This window comes from Mirounga leonina, unplaced genomic scaffold (genome assembly GCF_011800145.1).
Source record: "Mirounga leonina isolate KUSES-001 unplaced genomic scaffold, KU_Mleo_1.0 Mir_150, whole genome shotgun sequence".
In the NCBI taxonomy this organism is placed as follows: Eukaryota; Metazoa; Chordata; class Mammalia; order Carnivora; family Phocidae; genus Mirounga; species Mirounga leonina.
Window position 1 is genome coordinate 7,511,660 of NW_023270374.1, and position 21,165 is coordinate 7,532,824.

The 21,165-nt window shown below is 39.6% G+C and overlaps 1 protein-coding gene across 1 annotated transcript; it reads right to left on the minus strand.

The window, feature by feature from the left end:
* Positions 1 to 4,025: 4,025 nt before the first annotated feature.
* MGME1 (mitochondrial genome maintenance exonuclease 1) lies at positions 4,026 to 21,159 on the minus strand. Its single transcript, XM_035005799.1, has 5 exons — positions 21,069 to 21,159; positions 19,864 to 20,443; positions 15,989 to 16,205; positions 4,691 to 4,823; positions 4,026 to 4,306 (listed from the first exon to the last, which is right to left on the minus strand). Exons 2-5 carry the CDS (start codon positions 20,375 to 20,377, stop codon positions 4,145 to 4,147), a joined length of 1,026 nt encoding a protein of 341 aa, XP_034861690.1. The 5' UTR covers positions 20,378 to 20,443; positions 21,069 to 21,159; the 3' UTR covers positions 4,026 to 4,144.
* Between the last annotated feature and the right edge of the window lie 6 nt (positions 21,160 to 21,165).

Genomic DNA, 21,165 nt, shown 5'->3' on the forward strand with positions numbered 1-21,165 from the left:
AAAAAAAAAAAAAGTCTTAAAACTCTTGTGTTAGTGAGTATGTGGGAAAGCAGCAAATTTCAGAAAGCACTGGTGGAAGCGTAAGTGGATAGCACTATCTTGGAGGAATTTGAGACTCACGTTCATGCTGCGCATACCATGTGACCCAGCCCCGACACGTCTGGATTTGATCATTTGAGAAGGATGATGACGGCTCAGATTATTTTGTCCCGACTCTGTGCCAGAACCTGCCCTAAATGCTTACCTCATCCAGTCCTCCCAACTCCATGCAGGCAGGTACGAGTATTTCCCTCCCAATTTGCAAAGGAGGAATCCAGGCACACAAAGGTCAGAGCTAGTAAGTGGCAGAGCTCCAGTACTCACTCTGCTTCTAGTACACTGCACGTGCCCCCTGTACACCAGGAACACACGCATGCACACACACGCAGAGGAGGGTGTTCACTGCAGCAGTGCGTTAGCCTAACCGCGTCAGTGAGACAAGAAAGCCTGAGGAAATACTGCAGAGCGTTAAAGCCATGCAACTAGATCTAGAAGTGGTCAACCCGGCAGAAACTAATGTTGAGATAAAGCAAGCAAATATCAAAAAGACAGGAAGCAAAACTGCATATTATTCATGGAGCCCAGCGTGGAGAGTAAAACTGTATAAGGATACACTGCAAAGATACACACCAAATTTATGATGGTGTGTCAGGGGTGAGGGAAATAGGACTCCGGAAACAAAAGACAAGGGCTTTTAAGACTATCTGTAATGTGCTATTATTTTCTTTCTTTCTAACTACCTGTCTCTGGAGCCAAGAGGCAAAAGCTCAAATCCTACTCTAATCCAGAATATCATTTTATGATTGGATCGTCTCAAATAACTCCATTCCTCAAACCTGACAACTGTTATTGTCAAGCAACCATACAAACCTTTTGCTCCATCAGGGGCATCTCCCCAGAGAGCTTTTCTGAAGCTCCCTTCTATAGTGTAAATCACCTGAGGTTCCACACCTTAGTCTTCCTGCAGCAGCACAAACCCGTAGGCCTGAGGTTGGAAAGAAGGGAGGGAGGATGGGCACAGGGAGCCTTCTGCCTTGTACTTAGCTACTGATTTAAGACAGTGGTTCTCTTTAGGGCCCCAGCTTCAAACTGAAGTGTTTCAAGTAAAGTTCCAACTATTCCCTTGCTTCATTTTTGGGAGGCGGGAGGGGAAGGCAGGTTATAATCAAATGTTTAATTGCTCAGGTGGAAAGACACAGTGATTCAAACAAATTACCCCTAACTCCATTTAAAGCCTGTAGGCAAATTGGTTACCTAGAAACACAATGATTTACAACTAACCATCTTCATTTACCAGAGTCAGCACATATGAAACCACAGGTCATATGGTGACAGGTTTTCCTAGAACTATAATAGGTGTATAGAGGTTAATACTCTCCGATTAAAAGGGGATAATGGCTCTGAGCAAGAGGTCAGGTCTGGGGGGTGAGGATGGGAAGGGGGAAGGCATAACTTTTGTATAAAATTGAAAATTGGTTTTTAGTGCCAGCCAGCATGGAGCTTTTGTCAGCTGCTGAATGCACTAAGAATGTGTAGAACTGCAGAGGAAAAGGGTATGTGGTGGATAGCATTGAACCTAATGGATTGTCTCAAAGCCCAAAAGACTGTAACACTATGTCCTGTACTATGAGGGAGACTCCTCACAAGGGCAATTTCTACCTCCTTTAAAAAAAATTTAGGAACATCTGAGTGCCTCAGTCAAACATCTACCTTGGGCTCAGGTCTTGATCCTGGAGTCCTGGGATCGAGCCCCACATTGGGCTCCCTCTCCCTCTGCCCCCCTGTGCTCTCTCTCTCAAATAAATAATTAAAAATTTTATTTTAAAGGTTATTTATTTGCCAGAGAGAGAGAGAGCGCACATAGCAGAGAGAGTGGCAGGCAGAAGCAGCAGGCTCCTGCTGAGCAAGGTGCCCGATGCAGGACTTGATCCCAGGACCCGGGATCATGACCTGAGCCAAAGGCAGACGCTTAACTGACTGAGCCACCCAGGCATCCCTCAAATAAATAAAAAATTATTTATTTATTTTTTTTTTTAAAAGATTTTTATTTTTATTTATTTGAGACAGAGAGAATGAGAGACAGTATGAGAGGGAGGAGGGTCAGAGGGAGAAGCAGACTCCCTGCCGAGCAGGGAGCCCGATGCGGGACTCGATCCAGGGACTCCAGGATCATGACCCGAGCCGAAGACAGTCGCCCAACCAACTGAGCCACCCAGGCACCCAAATAAATAAAAATTAAAAAAAATATTTTAATTATCCTCATTTAAAGAATCCCTCATCACAAATCTTGTTTCATTTCACTGGAGTTTAATATGCCCTATCACTTAGAGGAACAGGTGGTACCCACAATTTAGTAACATACATGCTAATTCTTGAAAAGTTGTCTCATTTAGAAACTCAGACTTGGCTTTCTCCTTCTATGCCTTAGCAGGGAAAAAACTTTTCATTGACATTTCCCTCTCAAGAGGATTGAGACTTCTTTAATTGGTGAGATCTGAGGAATATCAGGATTGTAGTGAGAAACTGGTGTGTTCTTGTCTTTCTGGGAAGCCTGCCCAGGGATTAACTTTGGTTGTTCTCGTACAACGTCTGCCTGGTCAGACTCTGAGGGTCTTGCATGCCATTAGCTTGGGCAAGTCGGTGCAAGACAGGTCCAAGGTATATTTCTATGAACCCTAGAGAACTGTATTAAAATGCAGTCTTGCTGGGCCTAGTCTCCTAAATTCTGGAGGGAGGCTTATTAAAGCAGTGTGGAAAAATCTGCTCTTACAACTTTGAATGATCTCACTTGATTTTTGAGTTTGGAAATGACAAGCTATGTGAATATCTGCTGCTTGAAGAGAATGGAGAGGTGTAATCAGTGAAAGGGCCCCTGCAATCCTGCTCCTTCCTACCTGAAGCTTACTTTCCTTGCCAGGTGACCATGGCAAAGGACGCCTCCTTCTTGTTCGCACTTACGTAGAACTCACACCAAAGCTACTGGGCCAGTGGCAATACTGTGAATTCTGAACTTCTAAATACAAAATCTAAACAATTTCCAGGTTTACAAAATTCTCTATAAACACATAAATCTAAATAAAAAGAAACAGAACCAACAGTCTCATTACTTTACTCACATATTATATTTTATTTCTTATAATTAATGGCTAAGTAAAGAAAAAAACTAATTGTAGCACCTTACTATTTTAAGACCACAACTGTAACTTAAATGCTATCCCATTCCATAAAATAAGGAGCCTTCCCCCAAAGCTATAGCAGGCATTTAAGTTTCCCGATCCCAGTGAAAACTAGTACTTTTTATTACTTATCAAACACACAAAAATTACTGTTCCCCCTAGCTGAAGAATCTCACAAATGATATTTTTTCTTTATGTACATGGTTCATTGATTCAAACCAGAACAGAGCTACTAAAATATCCATGATTATGAATCTCAGACTAGGGTCTGGCTACTCCTGGGGGTTATTTACTGGTATGCTAAGGGGGATTATCAACCATGTGAAAATGCTCCATCTTTCCAGAGAGCAATGTTTACTTGAGGCTAAGGAATCACATTAAATATGAAAAAAATAAATTTTTTCAGAAATGTTAAATGGAAGTTTTTTCCCCCCAGTGAAATATATAGAAAACCTCAATTTATATATAAAACCAGTTTTAGGAAACCATGTCGGCAGTAGGATTTGGCCGATGTGATTTCTCCCACCACACACACCGTGGGGGCATGTGACCCCTTCCCTCCTGGGGTACCCTGGGGAACTTCTTGCACACCAAGCCTCACGCCCGCCAATCTTAATTCAAGGACTGGGCATCCTGCTTGGGATACAGAAAGTTCTACAGGGGAGTCCAAGAGCCACCAATGCTGTGTGAATCCTGCTTCCCTTTTTCAGGTAAATGATAGACCATGCTTACTTGTGCTTCTTTTATGTGCTCAAGTCCAACCCTTAAAATCTAAACTTTTCTGGCTTTTTGATCTTTTTAGTTGTAATACATTTCAACAAATACTTGGGTTATGTAGCTCAGATCCTGTGGCATCTCTACCGTAAACAGCAATAGATCTTCTCAAACTGTGAGGAACTAGTGAATGTTCCCAGACATCATTCTGTCCCCTAGTCTGGTTTCTGAATATTCTGGTTCTTTTCCTTCTTTGTATATTCTTCTAGTCGAAGAAGCCACTTGGCCCAGTACTGGGAACAGAGCTCAGTGTCCATGAAATGTGGATGGGCAGGGGATCCATCTTTGTAGGCCACCACAATTAAGCCACACTGAACCTAGGAAGAAACACAGGGCAGTTCCAGTATTTATACAATAGGACCAGAGCTTAGGTTCATTTCCTTCTTGCTCTATGGCAAACTCAGAACAAAACAATCTATAGTAATAGCTCCTGTTTCTAAGAGGGGTTGATAAAAGATTGCACCAGGATACATAAGAACACAAAGATGACAAGATATTGAAGAATAGACTGTAAACACTAGAGCACTATTAGCAATGACAGAAAGCTCAGAACAGGGGGGGAATTGCTTTTTAAGGTGGTAGAAGGACAAGGAACAGAGTAAGCAGTGGAACACAAACAGAATAAAAATCACAAGGAGTTAAGTAGCCATAAATAAGCATCAAGCAAGGCTTTATAGTAAGTTGAGGCTCAGTGTCCTGACCTGAAAGCTATAGTTGACATCATTATTTATGGCACCAACATAGGCCACAACCTGCAGCGGGTTGTCAAATGTATTTCGAATATAAGGTTTCGGTTTCTCCGATGTCTTCCAATCAATCACACACAGCTTGCCCCTAAAGAGAAACCAAAGGAAGTCTTTGTAGTTAATAGTTCAAACTGAGAAACTGTAAGAGGTTGAGCCTCTTCTTAGGTATGGTTTACTCCTTATCACTCAATGATTGTTGCTTCTATTCTCCACTTTCCAAAAAGATGGCTCCTCTGAGCTTTACTTCTGGGAATCAGAGAAGTGTGATGTTCTCTTTCCTTTGATTCCTACGTTCAGGTCAGTAATAGGCCTGTCAGGGGCATGATGGGAAATGCTTCCGGAAGCACACTGGCGAGAGTTACAGGTGCAGACCCATACAGAAGTGCTGGGGAACTTTCCCACAGTTCCAGTTTCTAAACTTTCTCCAAAGTCCTTTGGACCTCCATGGCCTTGTTTAACAGTTGACACGGGAATTGAAACTATGTCTATCACTATCTTAGTTGATCTTATTTCAAATATCTATCAGGAGAACCACAACAGACCAGAAGCAAAGTCCCCGTCATAAATGACAAAAGCATCATGGTGCTCCAGAAATTCTCTTGCTCAGAAACCAAAGCTGGTGTTCAGATCTATCAGTATTTAATAGGCACCAATTATATGCAGAAATACAAATAAGAGTTGGTCCCTACCCTGAAAGTTTACACACAGGGTAGGTGTCTTACTATTAGGGATATTGGAAAAATAAAAAAATTCCTGCCACTTTAAAAAAGTCAAATAACCAGTACATTCCTTCCTATCACCCCTCTCCTGATGGGATTTTATACTTGCCAAGTGCAGATATCAGAAGGATCACAGGGTGAGCAGACTGATAACTGGTTCATTCTGTCTTTCATGAACTTCAATTTCAAGACCAGCAGTTTAGAGGGAGATTTTGTACAAAATATGCATGTTACCCACCCGTTGCCATAGCTCTAGAGTTATAACTTATGCAAGGTACTCATAAAGTCAACCTAGAGTAGCACTAAAAGAAATAAAGTGCAAGCTATATATGTTATTTCAAATTTTCTAGTAACCATATCAAAAAAGAAAATACAGGTGAAATTTTAATATTTTATTTAACCCAAACATACCCAAAATATTATTGGGTATATATCATTATTGGGTAAATATCATTTCATTATGTAATATAAAGAAGTTATTAATGGGATACTTTACATTCTGTTTTGTACTAAGTCACTGAAACCTACTTAGTATTATATTTATAGCATACCTCACTTTAGATTGGCCACACTCAAGTATTTAATGGTTATATGTGGCTAGTGGGTACTCTCTTGGACAGTGCAGGTCTAGAGGTAGTTTTACTGCCTCTGTCAAACTTTGCAATATTACAAAACAATTATAATCTATGCAAATGAAGAGAGGGCCCCAGTATCGCCAGGGGGCTTCACAGTTCTCAACCTGGAATAAATCAAAATACCCTAAAATAAAGATTTCCGACATGGACCACTGTTTCTTGCAACATACTATAACTTGCAGAACTTAATAATGTGGAAAAGAGATTTTTAGTAGTATAAACCTAAATTAAAACTGCACAAAGACAGTTCACAACAAATGAAAAGATGCTCAACCTAACTTAAGTGAAATGCAGACTGAAACCACGAGACAATGTTAATCAATTGTGTCTAATACTGTGTCATTAAAGGTGTGCACAAAGCACACTCACACCTGGGACAACTGAAAATGCCTGTACCCTTTAAGCCAGCAATTTCCCTTTTCGGTATGCACTGGAGAGCAATGGTTTGATACCCTGGGTGCGAGTGACAAGTGCCTGGAAAATCTAAATATTCATATCCAGGCCTACTTCAGACCAACTGAATTTATTCAAACTATATATATGATCCATGAAAACAAACCAACAAGTGAACCTCACACCCGTATACAAGGAGACCCGTACACTGCTGCAATTTGTAATTATGAAAAACTAGAAATAACCTGAATGTTCCCAAAAGGGAAATGGATGTGCTTCATTAATACAAAGGACTACCAGGGGCGCCTGGGTGGCTCAGTCGTTAAGCGTCTACCTTTGGCTCAGGTCATGATTCCAGGGTCCTGGGATCGAGCCCCACATTGGGCTCCCTGCTCTGCGGAAAGCCTGCTTCTCCCTCTCCCGCTCACCCTGCTTGTGTTCCTGCTCTCGCTGTGTCCTCTCTGTCAAATAAATAAATAAAATATTAAAAAAAAAAAAATACCGGGACACCTGGGTGGCTCAGTCAGTTAAGCGTCTGCCTTCAGCTCAGGTCATGATCCCAGGGTCCTGGGATCGAGTCCCGCATCGGGCTCCCTGCTCTGCAGGGAGCCTGCTTCTCCATCTGCCTCTGCCTCTCTCCCTCTCTCTATCTCTCATGAATAAATAAATAAAATCTTTAAAAAAATAAAAAAAAACAACCAAGGAATACCAAACAACAGTTAAAAGAGAGAACAAGATCAAAATCATCATGCTAACATTTATTGAGTAGTTTGCATTTTAAGTACTATACAGAGAATGTCTCATTTAATCTCTATAACAACTCTATAAGGTAAGTCCTTTTGTCTTATTTTACAGATGAACAAATAGAAGTACAGAGAGGCTAACTAGCCTAAGGTTAAGATGAAAAGCCAGAAACCAAACCCAGCCAGCCTGGCTCCAGAGCCTAATATCTTACCAGCTTTGTGATACTATGTATGTAGAAATTTCTATATATTGTGACTCTCACAGACATGGAGGTAATAATACATGGTATTCTGTGTATGTGTACTATACACAGCGTTGTGTATGTATGTAGAAAGCACACTGGCAATGTGTTGGATATGCACTATCCAGTATGGTGGGTGTGTTAAGTAGTAGTGGAAGTAGCCTAGGACACAGTAGCAAACGTCTCACAGTGATTGTCTTTGGCCAGGGGACTTAGAGGAGGGAAGATGTAGTTACAGGTGATGTGAGCTTAATTTATGGTATATTTAAAAAAAAAATCGGAAGCAGATGTGACAAAGTGTTAATAACTGTTAATTCTGAGTGGTGGAGAATTATTAAAAGAGAAAAGGATGTTGCAGATCTACATAAACTAATAAGGGAAGATCTCTAAAATATTTTCAGAATGAAAAAAAGCAGGGATTGGCACTTTGTGTTAGTAAGTGGGGGTGGAGACAAATGATTATAAATACAGTCATAAAATACCTCAGGACCACAAGAATTTTATCTATCTTTAGAGAGGGAGAGGGAGAGAAAGAGAGAGGAAGGGAGGGAGGGAGGGAGGAATGGGTGGGGGGGCAGGGAGAGAGAGAGAGGAAATCTAAAGCAGGCTCCATGCCCAGCATGGAGCCCCATGCTTGATCTCACGACCCTGACATCAAGACCTGAGCCAAAATCAAGAGCCAGATGCTTAACCAACTGAGCTACCCAGGCGCCCCAGGGTCACAAGAGCTTAAAATCAGAGTGGGGGTGGAGGATTCTGGGAAAATGGAAGAGTAGGAAGCACCAGAAATCTGTAGGCCTACCAAGACAACAATTGCAATGGCAGAATCTGTCTGATATAATTATTGGATATCTAGAGCCTATTGAAGGCTTAGATGGTAAACTGGTTAATTTTGGTCAATTTCGGCTCTTAACAGCTACCCATCCCCCCACTCCTTCTCATGGGGCAGGCAGCTATACACATGATCTTGGAATAGCACGGTACACAGCTTGTGGGAATGAGTGGACAAAAAGGGCCCCATTCTCCAAATGTCAGGGATCTGTGCTCTCATCACTGATCACTGGTCACAGAGGTGAAGACAAGAGCAGGGTGGCCATTGTTACTGCACCTCCCCCCATTGCCACAAGCCCCTCACCCTCCAACTGAATGACTTCCAGAGGACTTAAAGGGACAATGCCCATTTTTTCCAACCCCTCAGTCTTCTCTTTTTCCCCTTTTGGGAATTAGATACTAAAGACTACAACATCCCAAAGCAACTGCATCTATGGGGAAAATTAGAAAGTGACTGTGCATGTCCAGGGAAGGGCACAGGCTCAGAAAAAGACTTGAGAAGACCTTAAGTTTATACTTCAGGCTGATCCTTAGCACCGAGAGAGCCTACAAGAACTGTAACAAAACCCCAAACAAAAACAATGAACAGGGGCGCCTGGGTGGCTCAGTCAGTTAAGTGTCTGCCTTAGGCTCAGGTCATGATCTCAGGGTTCTGGGATCCAGCCCAACATTGGGCTTCCTGCTTTGCAGGGAGTCTGCTTCTTCCTCTGCCTGCCACTCCCCCGCTTGTTCTCTCCGCGCCCCCCTGTCAAATAAATAAATAAAATCTTTTAAAAAAAGAAAATTAAAAAAAACCACAAAAAAACAAAAAAAAATCCCACAATGAACAAAGTCCAACAAACCCTGTGGTAGAGGGAGAACCTGATTTCCAGAGTTACATATTAGATTCAGATATCCAGTTTTCAAGAACAACAAAAATCACAAGGTATACAAAGAAACAGGAGAATATGGCCCATTCAAAGGAAAAAAATAAACAGAAACTGTCCCTGAAAAAGATGTGATGGCAGTTTTACTAGACAAAGACTTTGTTAGTCTTAAAGATGCCCAAAGACCTCAATAAAGGTAAATACATGGGCGATTATAAAAGCAAGCATTCTTTTTTTTTTAGATTTTATTTATTTATTTGAGAGAGAGAGAATGAGAGAGAGAGCACGAGAGGGAAGAGGGTCAGAGGGAGAAGCAGACTCCCTGCTCAGCAGGGAGCCTGATATGGGACTGATCCCGGGACTCCAGGATCATGACCTGAGCCGAAGGCAGTTGCTTAACCAACTGAGCCACCCAGGCGCCCAAAAGCAAGCATTCTTATAACAATGATTTGTAACTCCACTTTTTGTCTTCTACAGTTTTTTTTTTTTTTGTAAACTTGAAACAAGCATAAATTATTGCTCTTAGGTTGGTTGATCATACAAATCTTGATCAATGTTTAATGAAACATCAGATAGCACTGGTTCATCATGTTCTTCTACTCTGCTCAAGTGAGCTGCCCCATACAGAGCACTAATTTCAACTAGTGTCTTGCCTGAGTCTGCTGCTGTATCCTCTGAATGGGAAACATCTTCACCCTTATTTCTTATACTCATTCTCATCTCCCCCCCCCCTTTTTTTTTAAAGATTTTATTTATTTGAGACAGCGTATGAGCAAGAGTGTGGCGGGGGTGGGGAGGAGGAGATGGGACGGGGATGTGTGTGGGAAGGGTAGAGGGAGAGGGAGAAGCAGACTCCCTGGAGGAGCAGGGAGCCAGATGCTGGCTCGATCCTAGAACCCTAAGATCATGACCTAAGTGGAAGGTAGACGCTTAACTGGCTGAGCCACCCAGTTGCCCCACTCATCTCATTCTCTGATTGTTCTTGAGCTCTCTGCAGTTCTCCTAACCTTTTTTTTGCATTTCCAACTCTAGCTGGAATATTAGCTGTTGCTGTTGAAACGGGAGCTCCTCTGACTTGGGTCTCTCCATCATTTCCTGCCCCATCAGAGCTAGTTCTCATTCATGCTCCAAGTTGGCCATTTCCTTTTGTCTCAGTTGCTCCGCAGTCACATTTCCTTCTATTTGTAAATCCACAAGCCTACACATTCTATTGGATCCACCAAGCAATCCTGCCACTTCTGCAAGACTTTTAAAGATATACTGACTCCCTTTCTAACTCTTAACCTTAACCTGCCAGTAGCATCCTGTTGCTGGCAATGAGCCATGCACCTCAGGTGCCAGAGACTGCATGCAGCAAAGAGGGAGGGGCCCATGGATGGGTGAGTGGGTTGTTTTCTACATAATTTAAGAGATTAATAAACCTAAACCTAAAAAAAATTATTAGTTTATGTTTTGAGGCACATAATATATAAAGACAATTTTGTGACATCAACAACTGAAAGGGACAGGGATAGAGTTGTGAAGGAGCAGTCTTCGTATGTCATTGTAGTTAAGTTGGTACAAATTCAAATTAGAGTGTTATAACTGGGATGTTAAATGTAATCCCTATGGTAATCACAAGGAAAATAGCTATAGAATATACACAAAAGGGAATGAGAAATTGAAATGTTTCACTACAAAAAAGGAAAACAAAACACAAAAAAGACAGTAACATACAGGAAATGAGACAAAAAAGCTAAAATGCCTATAGAAAATAAATAAAATGACACCAGTCTCCCCTTATCAGTAACTAATTTAAATGTAAATGGATCAAACTGTCCAATCAAAAGACAGAGACTGGCAGAATGGATAAAACACATGATTCAATTATATGCTGTATACAAGAGACTCACTGTATACTCAAAGACACAAATAGGCTGAATGTGAAAAGATAGGAAAAGATATTCCATGCAAATAATAACCAAAAGAGAGCAAAGGTGGCTCTAATAGCAGATAAAACAGTCTTTAAATAGAAAAAGACAAGACAAAGAAAGACATTATATATTAATAAAAGGTTCGATACATCAAGAAGATATAACAATTATAGACATTTATGCATCTAGTAACAGACTAGCAAAATATATGAAGCAAAAACTGACAAAATTGAAGGGAGAAATACAGTTGTTTCTTTTTTTTTTTTAACTTTTATTTAAGTATTCTCTATATCCAACACGGGGCTCTGACCCTGAGATCCAGAATCACATGCTCTTCCAAATGAGCCAGCCAGGTGCTCCAGAAATACAGTTCTATAATAATTGTTGGAGACTTCAATACCTATTTTTAATAATGGGCAGAACCAGACAGAAGGAAGTGAGGAAATAATGGACTTAAAACAACACAATAAACCAACTAGATCTAATGGACATATAGTACTCTCTACCCAACAACAGAACACACACCTTTTCAAGCACACGCAGGACACTTTCCAGGACAAACCATATATTAGGCCATAAATTAAGTCTCAATATATTTAAAAATATAGATATCACACAAAGTATTTTCTCCAATCACAAGATGAAGTTAGAAATCAATAAAAGAAGTAAAATTGGAAAAAAAATCACTAATTTGTGGAAATTAACATAATCAACCGAAGAAGAAATCACAGGGGAAATTAAAGATACTTAGAGGTGAATAAAAATGAAAACACAGCATACCAAAACTTACAGGACACAGTGAAAACAGTATTAAGGAAGCTATTCAACAATAAATACTTATATTAAAAAACAAGGAAGAATCAAATCAACATCCTAACCTTACAACTTAAGGAACCAAAAAAAAAAAAAAAACCCAAAGTAAACCTTTATAGAAAGAGATAAAAGAGATTAGAGAAAAGACAAATGAAATTCAGAATAGAAAACCAATAGGAAAAAAATCAATGAAAATAAACATTGGTTTTTTGAAAGGATCAACAAAATTGACAACCTTTAGCTAGATGGACTTAGAAAAAAAGAAAGATGACTCAAATTGCATAAATGAGAAATGAAACTGGGACATCACTACTAATTCTACAGAAATAAAAAGGATGAGAGCACTATGAAAAATCATATGCCAACAAGTTGGATAACCTAGATGAATTAAATTCCTAACAACACAAAACCTACCAGGACTAAATCTTGAAGAAATAGAATATCTGAACAGCTCTATAATTAGAAAGGAGATTTCATCAGTAATCAAAAATCTCCTGGCAACTAAAAGCTCTAGATCTGATAACTTTATGGGTGAATGCCACTAAATATTTACATAACTAATACCAATGCTAAAAACTTTTCCAAAGAAATTGAAAAGTAGGGAACTCTTAACTCATTCTATGAATCTAACATTACCCTGATACCAAAGCTAGACAAAGACACTACAAGAAAACTACAGAATAATAATCCTTATGAACATGGATGCAAAAATCCTCAACAAAATAGTAGCAAATCAAATTCAGCAACATATTAAAAGAATTATACACCATTACAAAGTGGGCTTTATTCCTGGAATGCAAGGATGGTTTAACACACAAAAATCAACCAATGTGATATACCTTATTAACAGAATGAAGGAAACCACTTAATCATCTTAATTGATGAAGAAAAAGCATTTGACAAAATGAAATACCCTTTATGAAAAAAATACTCAACAAGCTAGGGATAGAAAAAAAAAAAAACTACCTCCAAATAGTAAAAGCCATATATGAAAAGCCCATAGCAAACATCATACTCAATGTTGAAAGACTGGAAGGTTTTCCTCTAAGATCAGGAACAAGGCAAGGCTGCCTGCTTTCACCACTTCTATTCAACAGATCTGGATGTTCTAGCCAGAGCAATTAGGCAAGACAAACAAATAAAAAAGCATCCAAACCAGAAAGGAAGAAGTAAAATTATCTCTGTTCACAGATGAATGATCTTTTATGTTAAAAACTCTAAAGAATCCACACAAAAACTGGTAGGACTATATAAATAAATTCAGGATACAAAGTCAACACACAATTCAAGAGCATTTTATACATAAACAATGAACAATATGGAAAGGAAATGACAAAAACAATTCCATATAATAATATCAAAATGAATAAAATACTTGGGAATTAACCAAGGAGACTAAAGACTTGCACAATGAAAACTGCAAATCATTACTGAAAGAAATTAAAGACCTAAATGGAAATATGCCCATGTTCACGGATTGGAAGATTTAATATTGTTAAGATGTTCATTTTACCCAAAGTGATCTACAAATTTAATACAATCTATAAAAATCTCAGTGACAATTTTTGGACAAATTGAAAACCCATCCTAAATGGATCCACATGGAATCTCAAGGGACTCTGAAAAGCCAAAACAACCTTGAAAAAGAACAAAACTGGAGGACTCACACTTGCTAATTTCAAAGCTTACTACAAAGCTCTAATAATTAAAATAGTATGGTACTTGTATAAAGACAGACACACAGACCGATGGAAATGAACAGACAGCCCAGAAATAAACCCTCACATACACATGATTTTTGACAAAGGTGCCAAGTCTATTCAATGAGGAAAGGACAGTCTTTTCAACAAATAGTACTGGGGAAACTGGACATCCACATGCAAAAGAATGAAGCTGGACTTTTACCCAACACCATATACAGAAATTAACTCAAAATGGATCCATGACCTAAAGGTAAGATTTAAAACTACATAAAACTCTTAGAAGAAACATAGGGTCCAAGCTTAATGACACTGGATTCGGTGGTGATTTACTGGATGTGACACCAAAGGCACAGGTAACAACAACAAAATAAACAAATTGGCTTACAGGAAAAACTTTAAAAAAATTGTGTAAAGTGCAAGGATAAAGATAAGTCAGTCACGAAAAGACAAATACTTTGATTCTACCCACATGAGGTATGAAAGAATAGTTAAATTCATAGAGACAGAAAGTAGAATGTGGTTGCCAGGGGCTGGAAGTAGGGGAGAGTACAGTGATTACTGTTTAATGGGCACAGAATTTCAGTTTTATAAGATGACATGTCCTGGAGATGGATGGTATTGACGGTTGTACAACATTATGAATGTATTTAATGATACTCAACTGTATACTTAAAAATGGTGAAGTTTATGGTAAATTTTATGTTACGTGTATTTTACCACATTAAAAACCTTTTTTAAAGAAAAAGTGGAGATGGGAGACTTATTTTAGTAGCTTGGGTTAACCAAACACATATATTACCTATTAAAAATGTTTTTAAAATTTCTAAAACCTTAATTTTCAAAAATATTCAATGCGCATATTCTCAATGTTGATGCTTTCCACCTAAAGAGCAGAAAACAAACATCAGTACTGTGGACATCACTGTGAAGTGTTTGGTGTCAGGAACTTTTTTTTTTTTAAGATTTTACTTATTTATTTGAGAGAGAGAGAGAGAGAGAGAGAGAGAGAAAGCACGAGAGAGGGGAGGGTTAGAGGGAGAAGCAGACTCCCTGCTAAGCAGGGAGCATGACTCAGGATTCTATCTAGGGACTCTGGGATCATGACCTGAGCTGAAGGCAGATGCCCAACCAACTGAGCCACCCAGGAACCCTTGGTGTCAGAAACTTCTGGAAGGCCTTGGGTAGAATTGATTGTATGGCTACCTCGATTAACTAAAGGGCAGCTAAAAACAGCCTATTAAATTTCTAGGCACCCAGGGCTCTTCTCAGATATGAGGCAATTATGGCACAAAACTGTTGGGTGGCCTGAACACTTTCCAGACTAATGAATATTCTGTCAATTTTTTAAAATTTAAATTTTGACTAGAGTTCCAAGAGTTACAGGTTTTGTTTTTTTTTTTTTAAAGATTTTATTTATTTATTTGAGAGAGAGAATGAGATAGAGAGAGCATGAGAGGGGGGAGGGTCAGAGGGAGAAGCAGACTCCCTGCTGAGCAGGGAGCCCGATGCGGGACTCTATCCCAGGACTCCAGGATCATGACCCAAGCCGAAGGCAGACGCTTAACCAACTGAGCCACCCAGGTGCCCCAAGAGTTACAGGTTTTTACCTATCCTTGTGGGTCGCCCACATCCTTTTTTTGGAATAGGGGTATCTGCAGGGGAATCTGGAGTAAGTGGGGAAAACGGTTAACAGAGCAGCAATTTAAAAACCACAGGAAGCTTTAGTAAGCTCAGAGTTCCTATCCATGTCAAACACGGCCTGGAAGTCAGAAAAAGAAATGATTTTCAGGGCAAACAGGTCGAGGTGCTATTTTTAGGGAAATGGGAAAGAAAATGCAGGAATCAAAGTGGATTTTTTTTTTTAAAGAGTTATTTATTTTAGAGAGAGAGTGAGGGAGCATGCATGCGAGTTGCGGGGGTGGGGGGGGAAGGACAGAGGGAGAGGGAGAGAGTCTTAAGCTGACTCCACACTCAGCACAGCCTGACCCAGTGCTCGATCTCATGACCCTGAGATCAGGACCTGAGCCAAAAACAAGAGTTGGACACTTAACTGACTGAGCCATTTGGGTGCCCCATCAAATTGGATCTAGTGGTTAGTAGCTTGCTTGGGGGTAGGGAAGGGGGAACATGCTGGATATTGAAAAATGATACCTTTTCTCCACCAAACACTTTGATTCTGGAACACAGATTTACAAGAATTATGAGGCTCTTCCTCCTGTATCTGTCCTTACCTCCTGCCGCATACCTAATTCTTTTATGTATCATAGAGGTTTTGACTTCACAGGGCTGTACCTTGAAGCAGGAGTTCAGAGGAAAAAATAGTGTTTGACAGACCTGCATTACTTTATCTCCACACTTTGAGAGAGGAAAAAAAAAAAAAAAATCTAATACTTACTGATATTCAGCCACACAGTCCAGTAGACCTACATACTTTAAGGTATCATGCTGAACAGCGCTTTCAAGAGCTCGCACTCCACTGACATCTTTCAGGATATGCTGGACACTTTCGATATATCCAGATTCAAGATTCTCATCACTCTCTTTCAAGTCTCTTTGGGGTGCAAGTATCCTTTCCAAGGCTTTATGGAACCGTTTCCCTTGTAAAAATATATCTGAAAAGAAAATCAGGGGAAAAAGAAAAATAAGAACAAAGCTAGTACTAAAAAACAAATACTTAAAAACCTCTGGACAATAAAATTAGAAATTATATTAAGTTACCTTTAAGTGACAACTGCTAAGATACCACATTTTAGTCTCCTGTGAAATCTAAAAATGCACTTTGAAAAGCAAAGGGACGAAAATAGTTTGAACAATAAAATGAATTAAAATAAAGAATTTCTAGTAGAATTAGGCCAAAGCTACAATTGAAGATCTGGGGGCAAAAGGGCCACACCTAGTGTACCATACTGTGATTTTAAGTATCCATTTTAGTAACTTCTGTTCAGTTTTTTTTTTTACAACAAACACTGAATTAATGAATATAGGTGGGAGAATCCTTTTACTAACAGGCTTAATGAATGGTAAGGAATGAAAATCAAGGCATATACAAATCAAAACCAAATTGGATGTTTTGGGGCTTGGGGGCAAGAGGAAATATCTAACACTCTTCTGCACTTTTTGGGGGGGCTAGAACAGCTTAAGACAGTTGCTCTGTCCTGAAAATTTTCCTCATGTGCTTAAGAAAAATTTGATGTATAATGGAGATTGTATTCGTTTCAGATATTCAACATAATGATTTGATATCTGTATATCCTCACACACTTTTAAGTTAAGAAAACAAACAAATCCAAGAAATTGTACAAATTCACTTCATCCTTGATAAGGGAAGGAAACAAAGAGGAGGCATTGTGCTAAGCAGTGGCCTTGGCGCTTTCAAAATATTATTTAACTTTCAAACACAACAACCCAGCAAGAATCATTACCCCCAGTTTAATGAATGAGGCCTACACAATGCTGTTAATTTGCCCCAAGGCAAAAAAGGTAGACTAACAGCCTGGCACCAGAGTCCATGTTCAATTCCAGTCCATCATACAACAGAGTAAGGCAAAATCGGGGACCATCATTTAGATATACACAGAAGCACAGTAGGAAATATACATGCATAGAGATAGACCCATAGAAAATGAGGAAAATTTGATGTAATAAGGTAATTTTAAACCATATTTTACATTTGTCAAATACTATTTTACCAGGATTTTGAAAGGTCAGTTCTACCACTGTCAAAAAATGGAATCACTTCTGGGAAATTACTTGGAGAGTTAAATGAAATTCAACTGAAGAACTGAGCTATTACACTCCAAATTTACTCGGTTCAATTGGACTTATTAGCATATGAAAGGCCTACAAGATTTTTAGGACAGATGGAATTAAAATCTAGGTAAAAGTACAGCATTCATCTATAGACAAGCCTAATGAAGCAGAACACAAACATGGTCAAAACAGGAAGAAAACAAACTGCTTTATCAATTTCCAAGCAAATAAACAATTCATTTTCCACTGCAGACTTAACCCTTGGCTGGGTTCTTCACATAAAAGAGGCAGCAAACAAACAAAAAAAATTAAAAAATTAAAAAAATTAAAAAGAGGCAGCAAACATGGGAATCTAGATTATAGGATCCCCTAGATTGTAAGGCTCAGAACATTAAATATGACTGAATTTGTCTAAGTAAATTTTATTATTTTGGGGGGGGTTTATTTATTTGAGAGAGCAAGCATGAGCAGGGGGAAGGGGCAGAGGGAGAGGGAGAAGTACACTCCCCACTGAGGAGGGAGCCTGATACGGGACTTGATTCCAGGATTCTGGGATCATGACCTGAGCCAAAGGTAGACCCTTAACTGACTGAGCCACCTAGGCACCCCTATCTAAGTAAATTTTAAAAAGCACAAGATTTATTGCAGATAGCATCAAGTCAGAATATTCATTCAGTAAATTAAATTGACCAATGAAAGTGAAATGTTTTCAAGTCCCAGTATGTAAAATGCATTTAAAAAAAAAATCCATGAGTCTCTAAGATTCTGACTGATAAACTGGCAGGATGGATAATATTTTAAGATTAAAAAGTCACTACAGCAATAAACTGGAAAAAATAAACCCCATCCCTTTTCACTATGATCAACACTTAAATATAAATCCAAGTCAGACTTTCTTATCCTTGGCAATCTTCAAAAGGTAAACTGATGCTTGAGAAATTGACCAAGTTGAGAATGCCAGCTCTGGGCACATCTCTATGCTCTAGCCTTTGGAAGAGCAGGCGGAAAGGAATTTATCAGTACAGTATTTTAAAAAACTGCCTCTCCTGACCCATTAATCAATTTAGTGGGCAATGACATGCTTTTTCATTCTTTTCTTCCCTTCCTTTTTGGTGGTAGGGGGGAGGATGACACTAATCCTGTGATTGCCCCTTATGAAAAAAAGTGATTCTGCCTGTTTCTTAAAATTGATCCTGAGTTAACTGAGAAACACATCAGAGTAATAATCTAGATCAACAACGCTGATTATATGGAAAACAACCATAGTTTTATCTCTGCTTGGGATAGTGGAGCACCTTCACATTCCCAACAGAAATTCCTTTCCTTTATCAAGGAGGCCTCCAGAGTACTTTTTTACTTTGTGCCAAGGGCTACAAGTCCTAGGTTCCCAAACTCCTAGCAGGTTTCTGCCTTTACTTTTCTTATCAGTGATTTCAGGATCCCCACAAACTATGACATTCCAGATAAAAAACAACTTCCCCTGAGGAAAAAATGTCTATTCTAAATCCTAGTGGTACAAATAAAAAACATAAGATGCCATTAAAAAATTTCACTTTATGTTGCTTATTTAGAAAGCAAAGAATAGCTTATTAGTGTTGTTACTTATTACCTAAAGGCAGCTCCCACATCTATTCCTCCCCCCACACAGCTGAGGAATGTTCTAAAGGACGAGGACCTTGACCTTTTTTTGCCATATCCAGGTGCTGTCTATATACTTAATATATGTGACACGTTTAATGTGTTACCCACAGTTTTTTCTAAGATGCCACAAAATAAGTGCATTACTCTTAAAATTAAAAGTGCTCTCTACCAACCACTAGGGAAGCATGGGCTAAGGAATGATCAACAAAAAACCTAGCTTTAATAGAAGACAACTATATGATCCTGATGGGGACCAGCTAATTCACCTGTGCCAATGGTCTTTCACCTTGCTTCTGAATGGAGCCTGTTTTAAGGAAGCTATTCTCCTCACCTGTCTAAAAAGTCAGTAAATTAGGAGTTGAAAGCTAAAGTTTATTTATTCTGTTACCAATCAAGAGCATCAGATTATCTCAATTTACCAAAATCTAAATACAAATCACGTGTTCCGGTTTACTCCAAGTCTTTAAATTTACATGTCAATAAGGATAAGTAGAGCAAGGGGTATTTACTACATTCTGAATAGAATGCCTAGCAAACAAATAGAATTCCATTATCAGGTGACTGATTCTTTTCCTTAATCAAAGAAAACAGGCAACTTTAATACTTAAGTTTGTAGTTTATGAAAGAATTTTCTACATCATTTAGCCAAATTACTTGCTCTCTGTGCTTCAGTTTCATCTGTGAAATGAGAATAATAGTATATATGCTGCATAGGGTTGTTATGATGATTGAGTTAATACACAAACTGCTATTTGATGCTAATTATCACTTGAAAGCAGTGCCTCACTAGTTCAGGTCAAAAACACCCTCACTCTTTTGACACTGTTCTATATTCTAGAAAACACAGTAACCATACAGAACCAGGATTGAAAAAATTACTTGAAGAATATTCGGCAAAGCCATCCTCTCCCAGTTCCAGAATCATCCGCTGTTTCCACCTCTCCAAGTAGAAAATCTGTTCTGATGTCATGGTCTGCTGAAGGATCTTGGTCACACTTGGTATGGTATTTCTTTGCAAAGGGATTCTCAAAGGAGCTGTAGGAGTACTTGTTGCATTTGGTTTTACACTTCTCTCTGGGATTAAGAGAGGACACCAGTTTCGTGGAGCTTTTGCTTCCTCATTTTGCTTTGGGGGCTTACACTTACTCACAGGTCCATAGAGTAAATCATCTTCCTCAAACAATGATTCTGGAGTCTGAGCAAGGCCTCTGGATGACAAGACAGACTGTACTAAATCAGAGTACTTTTCTTGGTCTACTTCTTTATAAGGGTTCACTTTTTTCTTCCGGCTACAAGAGTAAGAGGAAGTGGAAAAATCCACATGGGCGGTTGGTTCTAGAGAAAACCCCTTTGAACTTCTGAGCTGTCTGCAGATGGTGTGAAACGCCTTCATCTTTAGATGCTTTCTCACTTCCCTCTAGGCTACTTGCAATGTTGAGGGCCTTTTATTTTTGCACTCCTAGTAAAGAGAAAAGTGGAGTTAGATACCAATGTATTAAATATTTGAACGGCTGAAATGCAAGCTGCATCAGTACGATAAGGCGCATTAACCTGCATTCCGTTAAGCTTTTTCATGTTTGGACAAAGCTATTTCCAAAGAAAGACTCTCTTTAATAGCCAGAACGACCAGCACTTGTTAAGTGTGAAATAGTACAGCTTGGGGCAAGACGTCCCCAATATTCAATCCGAAGAACTGGGAAGCCTAGGAGGGGAGGCATGTGTGAGACGGAGAAAGAACGCCACAGCTCGTCCTATACCGGCCACGACGGTCACGGTGAACCACTGATCCCTAGATACCAGGCTCCCTGCTAAGTATTCCAGGAGAAGACTTCTCACTAAACTCTCACACCCTTTAAGGTGGTTACTTCTGCGACATCGTTTTACAGACTGAAGGGTCCCACCAGGAAAGAGCGGGTAAGCGGTGGTCAGCGAGGCCCATCATGTGATCCCCAGAACGGGGCCTCCCGCTCCGCCATACGTGGGGAACCACGGTGAGGACAGGACGGCTGGGGCCCCTGGTGTGGGAGTCAGGATTAGGAACAGATGGCTTAAATAGAAGCCCAGCTCACGGCCGGGATAGGTACCTCAGGAGCCACCAGACTTCACTTAACTTCCAGAGCGCCGACAACCTCTCGGGACCCGTACTTTCCTCGGTCCCGCGCTCTGATCTCGAGTTAGGCT

Bases quoted from the DNA above. Each gene is read 5' to 3' on its own strand.
- MGME1 (XM_035005799.1), bottom strand. From the start codon at position 20,377: ATGAAGGCGTTTCACACCATCTGCAGACAGCTCAGAAGTTCAAAGGGG. The intron at 16,206-19,863 runs GTAATTTTTTCA...TTTTCTTTTCAG, and splicing joins CTTTGCCGAATATTCTTCAA to ATATATTTTTACAAGGGAAA. The intron at 4,307-4,690 runs GTCAGGACACTG...GTTTCTTCCTAG, and splicing joins ATGTCAACTATAGCTTTCAG to GTTCAGTGTGGCTTAATTGT.